Source organism: Notothenia rossii, assembly GCF_949606895.1.
Source record: "Notothenia rossii genome assembly, chromosome: 9".
In the NCBI taxonomy this organism is placed as follows: domain Eukaryota; kingdom Metazoa; phylum Chordata; class Actinopteri; order Perciformes; family Nototheniidae; genus Notothenia; species Notothenia rossii.
Window position 1 is genome coordinate 78,352,256 of NC_136907.1, and position 17,964 is coordinate 78,370,219.

The following is a 17,964-nucleotide window of genomic DNA, read 5'->3' on the forward strand; positions in this document are numbered from 1 at the left end:
CAACCACCATGAACTCCTGTTGCCTATTTCCGACTACTCTTTCTCTCCTTTCACCCTCACTATTACTCTCATCCGAATGAGTATTTCCTTGTTTTTTACGTTTATTCCTCCTCACTATATCCCATTCTCCATTTCCATAACTCCCACCTACTCCTTCCATGTCTCCTAACTCGCTTCCTGCCCCGTCACTTCCCTCTGCCATCTCTCATCCAGTCACAGTCCAGTGTTGCCACCTGCCCTGCTCCAAATGTTTGGAAGAGCGAAAGCCAAGAGCAGCAGCTGATCTCTCTCTCCCGTACGATTAGACTTCTCTCGCGTTTATGTCCATATTGATCAGATCTAGCTAGTTCTAGCTAATGATAAGACTTCCTGCTTATTAAAAGACACCTAAACAATAAATGTCGCTATGCAACTGGGTGAGTCCACAAAGTATAGCGCAGCATTATACATTTGTTTACATGCCCACCGGAACCCCGAGGCATTACCAACAGATCAACGCACAATCAACCCATACAGGACATCTCTTTCTCCACATTAAGTGTTAGACATTAGAATGGACTATTCTTGTCTGTCACATACTCTTCTTGTCTGTCACATAAGTGGCGCAACTGAAGCGGTATTGCGCTAAAGGGAAATTATTTTGACCGAAGAGATTTAGATTTGCCGGCTAATGGGAACTCTGACGTCGCCATTTTGTGTGCTTCGCGGATGCGCTCCGCTCCTCTCGACTGCTGCTCGGGTCTGCTCGGTCAGCTTCCCGATGAGGAGGCATTCGTTCGACCAACTTACAGTAGATAACATTACAAATATTTTTAACAGGGGCCATAATAGTGTAAATAATGTTTGTTTTGGCAGTTATAACTGAATGTAATGTTTTCTACTTTTTTACATCTGGGAAGGCATTTGCCTTCATCAGATGGAAAGTGTCTTGACCAACAACTTAAGTATTTCTTATAGCTATGCAGGGCATGCAAGCGAGCAAACGAACAAGTGAAATGAAGAATAACATTTAAATTGTACAATATGATATTGTGGTGGTTCATCTTATAATTCAGTCTAGAGAATGCACCAGACCGCATATAAGACCTGCACAAATCTAAATTTTCTAGGGGGAGGCCCCCCGAACCCTTCGTGTGCCATTTCGTCCGCGCGCATTTTTCAGGTCAATCTCTATTGGGCTCAGGGCCATCTGTAAATTAGCTTAGATGGCCCACAGGGCCATCTCCCAAAATCCTTAATGTCATGCACTGGTACATCAGGTTTCATAGAGCCAAACATTTCAAGTGCTACTCAACTGGCTTTAGATAAGCCAGCCCTTTGTTAGTATATAAGTGCTTTGTTAGCAATTGTATTGCTCGAAGTGCAAGGAATGTGAACAACCAATGATGCAGAACAAAGGGGGAAAAATAATAACAAGAGTAAAAGAAAATTGGCACCTTTTGAATCTGCTGCAGTTTTCATTGATGTAAATCTGCACAGTTCAATTATGGGTACTGATTTTGATATTATAATTATTCAGTACTGCATTTCTTGCATAGAAGATGTCATACAAGTTTATAATGGGTAGTTACTGAGATAAGCTTTCAAACAGACTGAAACATCTCTTTATTTGACATTCCTTCCAATTTAATTTTGTTTATTTGAAGTGATGCCGTTATTTTGAACATCTAGGATATATTGATGTTGGCGAACCCTGTAGAAAATCTGTTCAAGTACGGACCAATTTGCACCAGGTGTGACGTTCTCGATAGTGACCCCCACACAGCGGAAGCCCAGACGCAAGTAGAGCTTGTGGACAGCAGGCGAGTAGGCTGTGGTTCCCAAGGCAACCCTGGAGTATCCATGAGTGACAGCGAACTCCAGAACCTTCCTTCCCAGCGCCACACCGACTCCACACCGGCGACGTCTCCAGTCAACAGACATCCGTTGCAGCGTGACGGCCCCCCCTGGCTGCTTCTGGTCCACTGCTGCTACCAAACCCACCACTTTGCCCTCCAGCACTGCTACCCAAAGACAGGAGGCTAAGGTGGGGGCCAAGGAAAGTGACATAGATGAGACAGTTTATAACTTAATTTCACAGCATCAAGGAACATTGGCATCTCCAACAATTAGGTTAGATGCTCTTGTTGAACTGCTAAAAATGTAATAGCAGCAGCATATTAGCAAGGCATTGCACATGATTGAAGAAATACAAATTAAAAATACATTTTTGGCAGATTAGACCCTAAAGCAGAGACACAATGGTGGTAGGTATTCAAAACCAAAAGTGAGCTTTAGTGAACTCAAGTTTGTAACACAAATCTGAAAACACAAAAGCACTGAGGAACCAGGAAGGAAATACAAGCAAAAGTATCCAAATGAATTGAAAGACATACAGGGATGGCACAGGGAATAAGGGCAGCAATGCAAGGAATCAGCCAGGGACAAATACAGACAGACTGACCACATCAGGAACAAGGACAGGACAATAAATGCATGTACTCAGACAGGACTAATAACATTGACAAGAAACAGCTGGAAAGGGTAGGCACAAAACGCAAAGGGTGATTATACACAGGTGGAAACAATCAGGACGGGTCAAACAAGCACAAAAAGGGCGGGAAAATACAAAGACAGGAAAAAAAACAGATATCACACAGGGTGAGAGAACCTTTTCTAAATGAAACAGGAAACACTAAGATAGATCATAGCAAATACACCTTAAATATAAATATATATTAACATTATAAAATGTATATATATATCAATAAACTATTTATTGAAAACTAAATATAAAGAACAAATAATAGACCAACTTGCTACTAATATATTGTGACCATAATGTTACATTAAGTGAGTGGCATAGCTAGTAAACTAATTTGTTTGTGTCCATTATCAGAAACTGCTTTGTAGCAACTTGACAGAAACATTTTCCCACTAAAACGTTCAATAAGCAACACAACTACCAGCTTTACAGGCCCTGGGGCACAGACAAGCAAAAGGCCACACCATCTTTTATACAAAGGAGTCTGACTCATAAACTTTATTACTCTCGTTACTCAGCCTCTTTTGGTTGCTTTGTGTTTCGTTGAAGACATAACGCATTTCACAGTGTTTTTTGTTTGTTTCTTCGTAGTCATTTTTTCTCTCTTTGTGGTTGTTTTGCAGAGACGTTGTGAGTTTATTGTGTTTCTTTGCAGCTTTCTTGTAGTAATTGTATGTCATTTGGTATAGGGAAGGCAATCGGGCCCCTGATACATGGAAACTCTTGGCCCTTGCCTGGTAGGATAATCATGCTAGTAAGAACAAAATAAGGTTGAACAGTATCTCAGCTTACATTTTGCACTTTTATTCCTAAATTATGACAAGGTATTTAAATGCACAACTTTGGCTGTAATAAATTACAGAAATGCAACTCTCCAGTGCATAAATTGTATTATTCTCCCTTCATCATTTGAGGAAATGGAAACTAAAAGTATTGTAACAGATATGCTATCGAAGTTTGTGGTTACCGCTTGATACATGTACGTGAAATTATACAAGAAAACAATACCTGGTGATTTCATGTAAAATCCCTCCATGTCGCCCATGTCTCCGCTCATAGCTTGCTCCAGGTAGTCAAGGATCGCACGTCTGCTGTAGAAGTAGCGGCCACAGAGCACTAATGCAGGGAGGAGTCCTATCACCCACCAACACATGGTGCTGACAAAACAGACAACTGCCAGAGGAAAGATATTGATAAGATGTATGGATGTAAAGAAAATGTCAAGTTGTAGAATTTTAACTTTATTGGTCAAATTGTGGCCTACATATTGGAATGACAAGAGAATTATCCAACAGAAAGCAACAAGAAAACATAAATTAATTTGAAAGTTACATACAAATAAAAAGGGTAAAAAAGGAAGATATGCTGAGTGTTTGTGTACACAAAAGTGTTCCTTTTGAAAGACAAAGCAATCGCAAAAGCACTTAATTTATATCTTCATATTACCTGTCAAAGCAGTATACAGCAGGAGACTTTCTGGGTGATATCTCAAGCCTCGGAAAGCGGCGTCCACTACCCTCTCCATCATCCCTTCAGAAAAGATCCGATGTATCTCTGCTTTGTCTGCCAGCTCAAACTCACGCACAACGACAACTTGGAATCCCTTTTGTTCTTTTCGTCCATTGTCCTGTTTTTGGGCCTCAGTTTTTCTTGTTATTTCCTCCATTTTAAACTTTTAAAAAACAACAACAGGTGATCAGGATGCAGACAATGCAGGTTCAACTTTCTGAGGAATGTAACAATGTCTGTTTGTGCTGTCTCCATATGTCAACCCTCAATAGAAAATCCCCAACACAACTGGGGAATGCCACCCACACCCATCTTATCAGCACCCAAAGCTATATGTGAAAATATGTGTAGCTTTCAGAGACAGGGAGACAGATGTCCAGTCAGGAAAGTTAATGCTAACAGTGCTTTGTTGAAACTGTTGGAGCACTCTACTAAGTATTATTCTGAAGTACTCTCCAACCTGAATATGAATACAGCATCTTTAGGGCAACACGGATTTTGGTTAATGGAAGTGTTTTAATTCATAGAGCCTTTTATGCAATTATGTTCCAGTATAGTGCAATGTCTGAGTAGGCTTTGTTTGCATTCAGTTAAAAATGGCTGCATTGGAGAGCAAAAGAGGCATGCAACTTGTGAAATATTTTAGACTTAGATCTTTTTCTCAAATCAAACCTCAATCCTGGAGACAATGACCAGCGTACAGAGGAGGAAGCCTGGAGGCATTATCCATTATCGCACACCAGCAAACTAGAAATATTGACCGTGACTGAAACCAATGGGTTCCAAGTTTGCTATAATCTATATTTACAACAGTAGAAAAGTCACAGAGCCGAAATTGACGTCTGTGTAACATGAAAGGTCAGCATGTGTGTGTGTGTGTGTGTGTGTGTGTGTGTGTGTGTGTGTGTGTGTGTGTGTGTGTGTGTGTGTGTGTGTGTGTGTGTGTGTGTGTGTGTGTGTGTGTGTGTGTGTGTGAGTGTGTGTGTGTGTGTGTGTGTGTGTGTGTGTGTTTGTGTGTGTGTGTGAGTGAGCCGGGTTGTAACAATGTGTTTATCTGAAAAAAAGTAAAAAAAACAAACCGGCAGTTTGCATATTTTATCTTACTTCAAATGTGAAAACTCCAAAAAAAGTTTTGTGAAGCCGCCATTTTATTATCCTCGTATAAGCATTATTAGCATTAGCATTAGCCCAGCACGGAAATGCAGTGAGACTAACTTATGGCAACACAAACGAAAACATGGGAGCGGTGGAGATGAGGAGGTGTCGGCGTTCTGGCGATTTACTCGGAAGGCTTCAGTAGAAGCGTTTTACAGGTCACTAGTAATTGTACCAGGATATAAACATAAACACTAAAGTACGCCCTGAAATCTATACGAAATTTGAGGAGAACAGTGTTTTGCTCCTCAAGTAATGTATTTTCTTTTAAATACAAAAGTAAACCTTTAACAAAGTATGCAATGATATAAAAGGACAAATACCTATTGGAACGAAGTCCCCTCCAAAAGTCAGAGAAATGCAGGTGACAGGAATATACAGTTATTTTATAAAGAACAATGTTATTGTATTAATGCAAATATAAACCTCTTTAAGAAAATGTCTGTTGTGCTTGAACAAACCTTGTTTCTTGGTCGTAGTGCCATATCAATACCTCCAAGTCCCTCACTGAAATGAAGTATCCAACAAATGTCTTCAAGTGCTCTCTCTGGTACTGGGCTGTTTTTCTGATCTACCCTACCCTTTGTATGTGGTTTTCCTTGGGCTAAACGTTCCATGGCCACACAGGAAATTCAGGAAAATCTATAACATGCCCAAACATCTCCCCCTCTCTCTCTCTCTCTCTCTCCATCAGGTGTACAGGTACAGGTTGTACAGGTTGTCTTTCTTCTCGTGAATGATATTCTTTTTAGAAAATAAGTCAAGTAACGTTGTTTTGCCTGCCATTATAGAGCTGTTTCGTTTTGTTCAAATACACATTTGCAACTGATAACTGGTAATGATTTTATATTTATTAGACTATTAAAAAAAAGCCCAACACTACAGCTCTTCGTGTTGGCTATGACCCCCGGCCAGCCTCAGTGACTTGAGCATCGCCCCTGCCTGTCGAAATAAGTAGCTGCAGAGTGGGCACGCAGGTCCATGAGCTCCAGGAAAGTAGATGGGAATCCAAACAACGCAAAAGGAAGTGTGAGACATTGGTAAAACCATATAGAGCGAGGAAGGCAGTTTTTACCCTTGGGCTGTGAGACAGGGGAATCTGCCAGAAGTATTTTGTTAAATCCAGTGTTGAATAAAAACAAGCCATGACTAGTTGATCTAGGAGTTTGTCAACCTGGGCATTGGATTAATATCACATTATGATAGCAATGAGTACTTGAGTATTTCTGTTTTATGTAACTTTATGTACTTCTACCGCACTTCAATTCAGAGGGAAATAGTGTACTTCTACTCCACTACATTTATTTCATATCTTCAGTTACTTTGCAGATTTTTAATAATAATGTGAAACATAAACTACACTCAAATAAGACATTCATTTCACCTGGAGTACATCTCATAAGCTACCCTGTAGTATACACAGCTATTAAAACTAGTTGCACCTTTACTAGCTTTGAATATTGTCAAAACATACAATATATTATTCTGAAACGGTTCAATTAGCATAATAAGTACTTTTACTTGGAAGTACTTTAAGTACATTTGTATGCTTATACTTTTCTTCTTTTACTTGAGTAACATTTTGAAGGCAGGGCTTTTACTTCCCTTTGATCCACAGTCCTGGGATGTGAGGACAGCTCGCCACGGGACACAGACAGGGAGGATTGTTTACTTCATAGAGGAAATTCCGGTCAATATAAGCAACATAGGAGCTCAAACGCGAAATAACTATCATTATGTGTTAGAGAAAGAACATACGATGGTTTGATAAAGATAAAGGGTCTTCAACGGGCAGCGGGACCGCTCTTTGTGTAGTGAGTGAGAGAGGGAAACCTGCAATCAGCTGTTAAGGAGCAGAGAAAGAAACCTGTGGTCCACAGTGCACAGTCTCATGTCCTCACAATTCTTATTTATCCCAGTACCAGACAATATGTATATGTTCTTACTCAGAACGGCTTCCCAACCTTAGCACAAAATTAACATTCCTAAATAATAACGTTGGAATCTAAATTTCAGAACTTTTTTTTGAGTACCCTACACTGGACGCCCATCCCCGCCATTCCAGATTCAAGGATCTGAACCTGCCTCCCTTTGTGTTGGCCGGGGGCATTGTAAGCCATCTCATAATCCTTCCAAATGGCGTTCACCCATCTTTTCAGACCGTCTGACCGATGTACAACTGCTGTTCATTGCATTACATTACATTTTCATGACGCTTTTATCTAAACGTCGCTTACAATTTTGGCATTAAACCACTAATATTCATGGATACCAAGTACGTCATTTCCGGAGTGCTTGCCGCCATCTTTGTGACCGACTGACAGTTTGTTTACACTCGTCATGGCAGCAAACACAGCGCATTTAAACGGGAAAGAGAGATATTTGTTAAAGACGGCGATTATTGGATGCGATCCCTATTTGTTAACCCCAACTGTATTTTGTTTATTGAATTCCGCTAAGTCAATCAATCAATCAATGTTTATTTATATAGCCCAATATCACAAATATTACATTTGTCTCAGTGGACTTCACAGTTTGTACAGAATATCAGTATGACAATACGACACCCTCTGTCCTTAGACCCTCACATCGTACAAGGAAAAACATCCAGAGAAAACCCACAGTTTTAAATGGAAAAATGGGAGAAACCTCAGGGAGAGCAACAGAGGAGGGATCCCTCTCCCAGGACGGACAGAAATGCAATAGATTCCGTGTAAAAATTGAAAAGATAATACATTTGCAACATAGGTAGTCCAAATGTTTGGAAATGCATGTGTGTATAATAGGAAGATGAATCCACGAGTATATCCATCCAGGACTTATGATCCAGGACCACAGCCACGACTCAAGATCCAGGACTCGCGATCCATAGTGTCTTCCCCAACTAACTTTTCCCAACATAGATATTTATCTTGTTCACCATCCATCTCCATTCTCCGGAGAGAGCCTGAAGGCTTTTAAGAGCACAGATGCATATCAATGCGCCGTTGCCGGGTGGGTGAACGACACCAAGATATGGCATGTGGAGAAGACACACCTACATGTGATCACAGTGAAGGTAAGTAATTAATCATAAACCGTGTTATTATAGTTGTATTTATGTCTAAAGTGATGATTTTAGCTTGCTAGCCAGTTGCTAGCAAATGGTATGTCTAGCTAACATCATAACTCCAGCTGGCAGCTAGCTATATTGTTTTAAAGCAACATATTCTTCTTTCAATGACAAACGCATTCTTATTTTTTTCTACATAAGCAAGAGGTCCCTGTTTATTTCACGATTCTCTGTCACTTGCACTATTGTTATATTTCGCGTTGCTCTATCTTTACTTGTTTTTTTATTTCTTAAGGATATTGTATGTTGTAGCCTACTTTTGGAGCAGCCTGGGACTTCAGATATTAAAAGCCAATCTGCGCTGTAGCTATTGTATTTGACAATAAACCTTTGAATTTTACATTTGTACAAGCTCAAGAGAGTTTAGCTTTTATATGACAACATTAATGTACTGCATTTTTCACTTAACAGGTCAATCATTCCCAGGCTTTGAACAGCAAACCAACATCTCCATGGATTGTGGTGCAGGAGGACGGGACAGTGGTGATGGCGCATTGTGCATGGCAGGGTTAGGAGAGGTTTGTTCCCACGCAGCAGCACTTATGTTTACAGTTTTGGCTGCTGTTGAGAAGAGAGAAAACCAGACATGCACAGAGAAGCCATGCACATGGACACAGCCTAGCACTAAAATGGTGAAGTACGATGAGGTGTCTAACATCTTCGCCATTAAAGAACAAGTTCAAACCGAAGACCTGTTTCAGCACATGAGACCATCTGCTGATGATTTCAAGTTATTCTGTGAACAGCTCCACCAAAGTGAAGAACAAGAGACAAAGCCCAAGAAAAATGCTATCCAGTCGGTCATTGAAGGCCATTCCCACAGATACACTCCAAAGACTGTACAACTGGATCTGCCAACACCCCTTACCAGTCATCAAAGCAGCAGACTTGTACTGGATTTGCCTGCACTGCTAAAGGAGGGTGCCAAAGTCTTTGAGGAGCTGAATCTCACACCAGAGCAGGTAAGAAATAGAAATGGCTTACGGTAAAATAAAAGCGTGTCACAATGCTAAATCCTAAACATCACTAAATGTTATATAAACAGTTTACTATTGAGACTTTTGCAACATGCTGGTTGCTGCTGTTTGGCTCGGAGGCAGCGCCCGGTAATGATAAGGCAAGGCCAGGCAGGAAACTTGTGACTTATCAGTAACTTTAGACATCGTAACACAATTTTAAACAAGATTTTGTTGTAGATTATACATTTTACTGATACCAATTGTATGATATTTACCTTGTTCATTAAAAATAAAAAAAATATATATTTTTGAAATATATATATTTTTAATTTTTTTTTTTTTTATTTAATTTTTTTTTAAATATTTTTTTTTGTATGTGGGAAGAGATGGGGCGGCGCCCCTAGCGCCCCTATGGGCCGGCCGCCACTGTACATACATGTGATTGCCAAGAGAAACATTTTTCAGATGTTTTAACTGTGAGCAAATTAAGTGGTTGAATACAAATATTTTAGTAACATCGTGGTGAAAATCAAAAAATTAAAGCATTGATTAACCACTTTTTCAGTGCCAGCGCTAGATATAATACAATACAATATAAACATGAAAGCAAACAGTAATAAATGCTACCATATTAAATACTAATTATAATATTGTGATATTATAAGCTCTTTTCTAAGTAAAGAATAAGTTGTATAAATAAACATGAGTTGTATGTGCATTCTCTTGAATATGTAAGAAATACTTGCACATAATCTTACATTTCGAGATTTCTAAAGCAGAAATAAACAAAACGCACTGACTCTCTATCAGAGCAGGAGCACATACCTAAGCCTTTTTTGAGTGTGTTTGCAGAGTACAAATTAACCTCTGTTTCATACAGATTAAATCAACACTATTACTGTGTTTTACCTTAAATCTATAAACAAACATATACTCTCAACATATATCTAGTTTTAATGAGACTACAAAGTATTTTAAAGTATTTAGCAAGACACTTAGAGAGGAAAGGCACAGATTAGCAACTCACACGGCAGTAGTTTGGGAAGGTCCAGGTCTTCCCATTAATAATATACGAATATATAATGGTTTATTTCCCTTTTACAAGAACATAAACTCGTTCGCTATCGTTTAGGGTGCATTTTACAAAATATTGTTTCCTCCAGGTGTGATTTTATTACATTTGTTCGTGAAGAGAAAACACAAAGTGGCACGTATGCCTGCTGCTCCTGTGAGACAGGCTGCGATTGAGTCTCTACGGTTCTCATGGTGTGTTTAAATTCCGCTCTTTGCTGGGATTTCTCTCTCAGTCTCACCGAGTCCAGAGAATCCACTTTGAAAGCAACATGGCAGAATCCGCTCCCGCCGCCGCCGCCGCACCGGCCAAGTCCCCGAGGAAGAGAGCCACCAAGCCGAAGAAGGCGGGCCCCAGCGCCGCTGATCTCGTGCTGAAAGCCGTCACCGCCTCCAAGGAGCGAAAAGGGATTTCCTATGTCGCCCTGAAGAAGGAGCTGGCCGTTAAAGGCATCGACAACGCCAACCAAGTGAAACGCGCCGTGAAGAAGTTGGTGGAGAATGGAGCCCTGGTGCAGGTCAAGGGAACCGGAGCCAGCGGCTCCTTCAAGGCAGCTAAGCCCGCCGAGAAGCCCAAGAAGGTAGCGAAGAAGCCCGCAGTCAAAGCCAAGAAGCCGGCAGCAGCGAAGAAACCCGCCGCTAAGAAGCCAGCAGCCAAGAAGGCAGTAACACCCAAGAAGGCGAAGAAGCCTGCTACTGCTGCCAAGAAAACTCCCGTGAAGAAGATCACTAAGAGCCCGAAGAAGGTGGTGGCGAAGAAGGCAGCCCCCAAGAAAGCAGCTACCCCCAAGAAGACAGCGACCCCCAAGAAAGCTGTGAAGAAGGTGGTTAAACCAGCTGCTAAAGCAGCGAAGAAGTCACCAGCCAGGAAAGCAGCGAAGAAGTAAACAGACTATCTGCTTCATCTACAAAAGGCTCTTTTAAGAGCCACCCACATACACCAAAAGAGCACTTCTCCTGTTGTAATATTACATGTTTATATTTTGTAACACCGAGCAACCCACATACACCAAAAGAGCACTTCTCCTGTTGTAATATTACATGTTTATATTTTGTAACACCAGAGTACCTTATTTTTTACAAGAAGTTAATTAACTGATATAAAGATAACTTGAATGAAACATGAATAACATGTTACCTGGCATTCTACATTAATCTATTTCCTTTTAATACATTTCATTATGTTGTTATAAAGACACTTACTTACATATTCTCTTTAAAACATTATCCCTTACATGTACATTATTTTCTATAGACATTGTTTTAAAATACATATTTCATAATACTATTATTATATTAAAATGTGTCTTTACTACACATGAACTATTACCCTCACCCCCCTATGCACCTGCAGCTGGACAGACAGCGGAGCTCCTTCTCCCACAGACTGATCCAGCGTCTCGTCTGGCTGGCAGAGAGCTCAATTTAGCTTCTCCCTCTCCAGAACCATGAACCCTCTGCACAACAGCAACCTTGCACATCTGTCATTTATATACTTTGGTATAAGTCAACTATATGTACACATTTTAATCCATCCACAATATTCTATAATGTCAATCATTTTTAATATATGTATTTTAGTGAAATGAGTCTTTGATACTGGACAGTTTTTGTTTTATTCTCATCTAAACACAGAGGGATGATTTTTTTTTTACTCAACCGTAATGCATAGAATATTCGCGCACCGCAATATCACATGAGGGCTGGCTTGACTAGATTTTCCCGAGTGGAGGCTGGCTTGACTGCAGTTAGTTTAGCATACTCAGCCCGACTCAGCCTGGTTGTTCCTGGCCCTAGAACCACGATTTTATGGGGCCATTACATCAGCAGAATTTAAGGGGTCATTTCTCCCAAAAAAAATGTTTTTACTCACTATATCAACAGCCCCACCAAAAATATTTTCCACCAGCCGCCACTGTTTACAGCCCTTAATAACATTCATTTTCTGGGCTCAATATGTGTCTTGGCCGTTTTCGTTGTGATCGCTAAATTCCCCTTGTTTATAATAATCACCGTTCCTTCAGCAGGATACTGTAGTGATTCAAAGTGTGATTTTAGCAAACGAGTGCTTTTGTTTTGAAATCACTTCCGTGAGTTTCGCCCCGCCCCTCACTCCAAGGACCATTTGACCAGTTATGGCGCATTTCCACTGCAGCGGGTAGCCGGCCGTTTAAGCGTCCTTAATTGTCCTCAAGAGGCCAAGGGCCGTATTCACAAAGGATCTTAGGGCTAAAAGTAGCTCCTAATTAGCGAATTTAGGAGAAACTCCTAAAAAGAATGGGCGTGTCAGTCTTACATTTAGGACTCCTAATGTTATTCACTAAGAGCAATTCACAAAGTATTTTAGGCCTAAAAGTAGCACCTAAGTTTAGGAGAGCTTAAAAGTCCTCGAGAGGACTCCTAACTCAGTAAGACCTATTCACAAAGAATCTGAAAATGGCTGCGAGACGAAATGTTTTGCAGACAATGGAAGACTGTGAATTGATCAAGAGATATAGGCTAAATCGTGAGGGTATCAAACTTGTTGTGGAATTAGTGCGGGATGCAATAACATCCCCGACTAACAGGAATAACCCGATTAGTCCGGAAATAAAATGCTTGGCAACACTACGATATTTAGCAACAGGGAAAATGCAACTTTGCAATGCCGACGATTTAGGAATATCGCAACCATCAGTCAGGCGTGCCATAAACCAAACCATCAACGCGCTCTCTAGACCACATATCATCTAACAGTTTATCCGGTTTCCTTTGGACAATCAACAACTACACAGGATCAAAGCCAACTTCATGGCAATTGCAGGTATGCCCGGTGTGGTCGGTGCTATTGACGGGACGCACATACAAATAATTGCGCCATCAAAAGATGAGGACGTGTTCGTCAATAGAAAGAAAGTACATTCCATCAACACGCAGATTGTTTTCATTCATCATGATAGGGGGACTTGAATGGCGGTATGGGCTGTTATTGAAAGTGTTTAAGTGCTGGAAATATGCTCATTGGATAATAGGTTGCAGGGTGCTTTTAATTGCCTCCTTGATTTAATGCAATTTACGTATTTTTATTGTTTGCTCTCTCTCTTTAACGTGCATATACAACGTCATTATCGTGGTCTGCCCAAACTTGTCCTCATGCGTGTATTCTGCTAACTGCACTGTCCATAACTATTTGATAGGAATACATTTCTAGCCTAGGCTATTTCCTTGTTTTAGTGGGCTCGTTTGTGGGATGTTGCGGATGAGTTTCACCGAGTGCGCCTGCTCTGAACAACCAATCACCGTACTGACCGCTTCTAAACTCATGCACGAGAATCGACGTAATCCATAGCAACGGCGCGTCACTCTTAGTTAACTCTTAGTGATTTATCCTTAGTATGAGTAGGTCTCAGCGGCTTTGTGAATAACTTTTAAGAAAAAACTCCTACGTAAAATGTTTTAGCGCGAGTTAGGAGCACTCCTAGCGGCAAGATAAAATGCTTTGTGAATACGGCACCAGGCCAGTTTTCCGGCCCCATAAAATCGTGGTTCTATCAGGCCAGGGCCAGGGCTGAACTAGTGACGTCAACACTCTCGACTGCTGATTGGTCAGAGAGAATCGTCACAAGATCGCGCGCAAGATCATCCCTAGCGTCGCATATATATCTAGAAGCAAGCTTGCAGCATTTTTATACACAGCATTTTTGTAAACGGAAGAGCCAGCGCCATATAGATAGAATATTCAATATATATAAATTACCATTTAGTAAGGTAAAAAGCAAAAACGCCTCTCAGACGCTCTTCCGTTTACGTATCTAATAAAGAAAAGCAATTGGACGGTAGATACACGGATTTAAAACCTATTAGTATATACATATATATATATATATATATATATATATATATATATATATATATATACACACTGTACATACATTATTATATTTGCAACACAAACAAACAAACAAATATAGCTTTATTTTTAAAGCATTTTAAAACCTCCAGGTAGAAGTGATGTACACTACAAACATGTAAAAATACTGCTAAAAAAGTCAAATTAACCAAATGTAAATAGTAAAAGCCAGATGCGCTCGGAAGATGATCCTGTGAGCATGGCAGTTTAATGTCATTACCACCAATAAATAATTTCAAAACCAGCTTTAAAAAAAAGAAGGGTGTTCACTTGCACCATAAGTATTATTTTAGTTGTATTAAAATGGAAATTATGTTGACGTATATTACAGACTTTGTAAGAGGAAAGCAGCAGTAGATGAAGTGGGTGGCTCTTAAAAGAACCGTTGGTTTGTAGCAGTAGCGGCAGCAGTTTACTTGGAACTGGTGTAGGCCTACTTGGTCACAGCCTTGGTGCGCTCAGACACGGCGTGTTTAGCCAGCTCTCCGGGCAGCAGCAGGCGGACAGCGGTCTGCATCTCCCTGGAGGTGATTGTGCGTCGCTTGTTGTAGTGAGCCAGACGAGAGGCCTCATCGGCGATGCGCTCAAAGATGTCGCTCACGAAGCAGTTCATGATGCCCATGGCCTTGGAGGAGATACCGGTGTCGAGGTGCGCCTGCTTCATCACCTTGTAAACGTAGATGGCGTAGCTTTCCTTCCTGGACTTTCTCCTCTTCTGAATGCTGACACTGGAAGGGAAATATTTCCATATTGACCCCAAACACAATAAATGTTACTATCCTTGATAATATACTGTACATTTAATAAATGCCAACATTGTACTTGGAAATAATATAGATCCTTTAACAACAGCAAAAGGATCATCCTTTAAAATGTTTCGTCAATCAGTGAGATTTTATGGTGATTTATATATTTTACAATGGTTACATAATAGGAATTATGGATGTATAATGCTGTGGGTGGAGGGGGAGGTGCGGGTAGTGTTTTATTTAAATGGTTATTTAGATAGTCAACTAAGAAACATAAAGTATACTTGAAACATAGATTTTGTTAACAATTTTGAATATGATCATTTTCTTGAGTTTTAAACTCCTGGGGTCAAAATGACCACCAGGATAAATGGTGTAAAGTAAATTTGAAGATAAATGAGGTTTAAGAATACATTATATAGCAGTTTTTTGTTTTACAATATCCTAAAGTTTATTTTTAACACACTATTGAGTTGGCTTTTTCATTACATTTAAAATATTAATTGTACCTAAAATAATAATGAGTGAGCATAATGAGGTATATATACATATTCACACCATATGCAATCATAGGATATTTTTAGTTCGAAAGATATTTGTCCAAATTGACTACAAAATAGTACAAATGCAAAACATTAAAACAAATGTTTTTTGGTGAGTGAAGTCCAAAGCCGTATTATAGATTATTTGATTATGTAATTACAAGGTGAGAGAACATAGATCCACATCGTCCTATTAAACTTGTATTTTTCAATTTTTTTAGTACATTTTTCTCAGAAAAACCTTTTCAAAATTAAAGTAAATTATTTAAAAAGGTTGAGTCAATATAAGACTAAAATAGTTTAAATTGAACATAAACTATGTAAAACACCACTCCTGAAATTGACTTTGGTTGAAGTTTATTATAATATTGATAATATATAAAGATATATAACATTGAATAAGCCTTACATGTCCCTTTTAAAATATATATATATTTTGTATAATGTTCTGTGCTGATAGTGCCTGATCTTCAATTTGAAAACACATGGTAATTGTATTAATACAGCAGATGAAAGGATATGTGGAAGCCTTAGTAATGCAAAAAGTATGACCAATCATTTTAGCCGGCCTTGCTAAAATAACTGGATGGCCCACCTGCCTGTCAACCTTCCATCTGTGCACAAACTTATCTCGTGCCCTCATTGGTCATGTGCGCGTTCATGTGTGTTGGAGGAGGAGCTCTATAAGGAAGTGGCAGATTTTCTCCAGTCGTGTATTTTCAAATTCTAGCGATCTCGAGCCGGTTTCTCAAACTGACATACCCTACCTTTAAAGAGCAACTTGCAGGGTTTTTTTTTTCCTACATTTATGCTTAAATTTGCTTGAAAATTACAATTAAAAAAGTGAATGCAGGATTTGATATGTTTTACGAGACATAAAGGCAGGAATTCAGAGGGAAAGGAGCAATTTTGAGCTCTGCTCTTAAAACGGCTTTTTTTTAAGGTCATACGTCAAACGCGTCATATTACATCACAGAGGGGACACATCTCCGCTCTCTGACCGCGGGAATAGTTAGTAATTGCGTTGAGCATTTGTGTTGAGCGGTTGTGTTTTAATGAGCTGGTATCTTTCGGTAGTTTTACATTGTATTTCACCATTTGTAATCATGGTGCAGTATTGTGTTTGTGCAGGTTGCACAAATACCAGCTAGCAGGCTCATAATTATAAGGTTGTGGTCCGTCATATGCATTTGAATATGCATGTTCAACTTCTTCTGTGTCGAAACTAGCATTGGGATCCATGTTTATTAATACGTTACACCGGCCGCTCTCCCCCTTGTTTCCCCTTTGTTACGTCACACGCGGGAGGTCACGTGGGGAGGCTTCTTTGATGCGGAAGTAAAAATGTCTTACAAAAACGACGCCAGATGTCACTGTAGTGTATATTTATGTATCTTTTTTTGAAAATCTAGTGTATACATCATTTTCCTACACATTTATTCACAGGTGTCTTTAACCTGGAAGTTGCTCTTTAATGCTCATATTTTTACATTTTGCTCTCATGCACATTCATTCAATGTTTACATTTAATATTATAAATAATATATTTATGTATGAAGACAATATATGTATGCAAGAGAATAATGTATGTATGTATGAAGAAAATATATGTATGCAAGAGAATAATGCATGTATTTCTTTTTGATCAGTTAAAGTTGACAAGCTTATGATTATATTAGCAGCAACATTTTGGGATAATTGGCCATTTTGGTTTGTTTAATATTAAATTAATTTGTAATAATGCTTAGTGAGGACATGCAAATATGTCTGTTGTCTACGACTAAGACAACCAATTTTTAAAAAACAAAATATATATATTTAGTTTTACATTGTATTGCAAAACAACCTGTTCCATTAATTCATTGCTTTAAAATACATGTTGTAGTTTCCTTTAATTTAAAATTGTTGAAGTAAGCTTGGGGGACTCAAAGGGCACCCAATTGTTTGTCTGAACGCCTTGTTTCTCTTGTGCATTAAGAACACTTGTGTTAGGGCATGAATTAACAATAAATAGGTTGTATAGAGTATAAAATACCACGTGCTGTCCGCCCTCCCATTGCACCCTGGCATGACCTCTTGCCCCCCGTTTGCCACCCCATGTAAAATGCTCTAGAACCGCCACTGCAGGTCCCTATATGATTAATGAAATTGGCTTATTTTTCAATCTCATAAGTGACACAAATCATGAATATGTTTGGTTTTTATGCTTCTGTCAGAAGTATAAACTGGATGAATAAATACTTTTTGAATCATAATCATACTCTCAGAAAAGGAGTTTGACACTTCTCAATTGTTTCTATCAAACCCTGCTAAAGACTCGAAACAATAGCATATCATTATAAGAGCTAAAGAGTAGTTGTATTGTTTTTATTTTCTTGTAAAAAAAATACAATCCTTCAAAAATGTTTCCATAAGGCAATACCATTTTCTAATAAATAATTTTCTCTACAAAAG

At 39.3% G+C, this 17,964-nt stretch overlaps 3 protein-coding genes across 5 annotated transcripts; 1 reads left to right on the forward strand and 2 right to left on the reverse strand.

Moving 5' to 3' along the window:
- Positions 1-1,570: 1,570 nt before the first annotated feature.
- On the reverse strand, positions 1,571-5,810 carry LOC307020647 (N-acetylaspartate synthetase-like). Of its 3 annotated transcripts, none has more exons than XM_079652170.1 (4): positions 5,650-5,810; positions 3,971-4,151; positions 3,533-3,697; positions 1,571-2,021 (listed from the first exon to the last, which is right to left on the reverse strand). In XM_079652170.1, exons 1-4 carry the CDS (start codon positions 5,803-5,805, stop codon positions 1,627-1,629), a joined length of 897 nt encoding a protein of 298 aa, XP_079508296.1. In that variant the 5' UTR covers positions 5,806-5,810; the 3' UTR covers positions 1,571-1,626. The 3 variants fall into 3 exon arrangements, with proteins under 3 accessions (XP_079508296.1, XP_079508295.1, XP_079508297.1); XM_079652169.1 differs by having other exon boundaries at positions 1,572-2,021; positions 3,971-4,196; XM_079652171.1 differs by lacking the exon at positions 5,650-5,810 and having other exon boundaries at positions 1,572-2,021; positions 3,971-5,050.
- A 4,748-nt stretch (positions 5,811-10,558) lies between these two features.
- LOC307019974 (histone H1-like) lies at positions 10,559-11,217 on the forward strand (the record flags this gene model as incomplete). The annotated part of the gene is made up of 1 exon (XM_079651069.1): positions 10,559-11,217. The coding sequence occupies exon 1, from the start codon at positions 10,603-10,605 to the stop codon at positions 11,215-11,217; it is 615 nt and encodes a 204-aa protein (XP_079507195.1). The 5' UTR covers positions 10,559-10,602.
- Positions 11,218-14,652: 3,435 nt separating this feature from the next.
- Positions 14,653-17,580, reverse strand: LOC307019975 (histone H2B 1.2-like; the record flags this gene model as incomplete). Its single annotated transcript, XM_079651070.1, has 2 exons — positions 14,653-14,947; positions 17,546-17,580. 2 exons carry the CDS (start codon positions 17,578-17,580, stop codon positions 14,653-14,655), a joined length of 330 nt encoding a protein of 109 aa, XP_079507196.1.
- Positions 17,581-17,964: the final 384 nt, after the last annotated feature.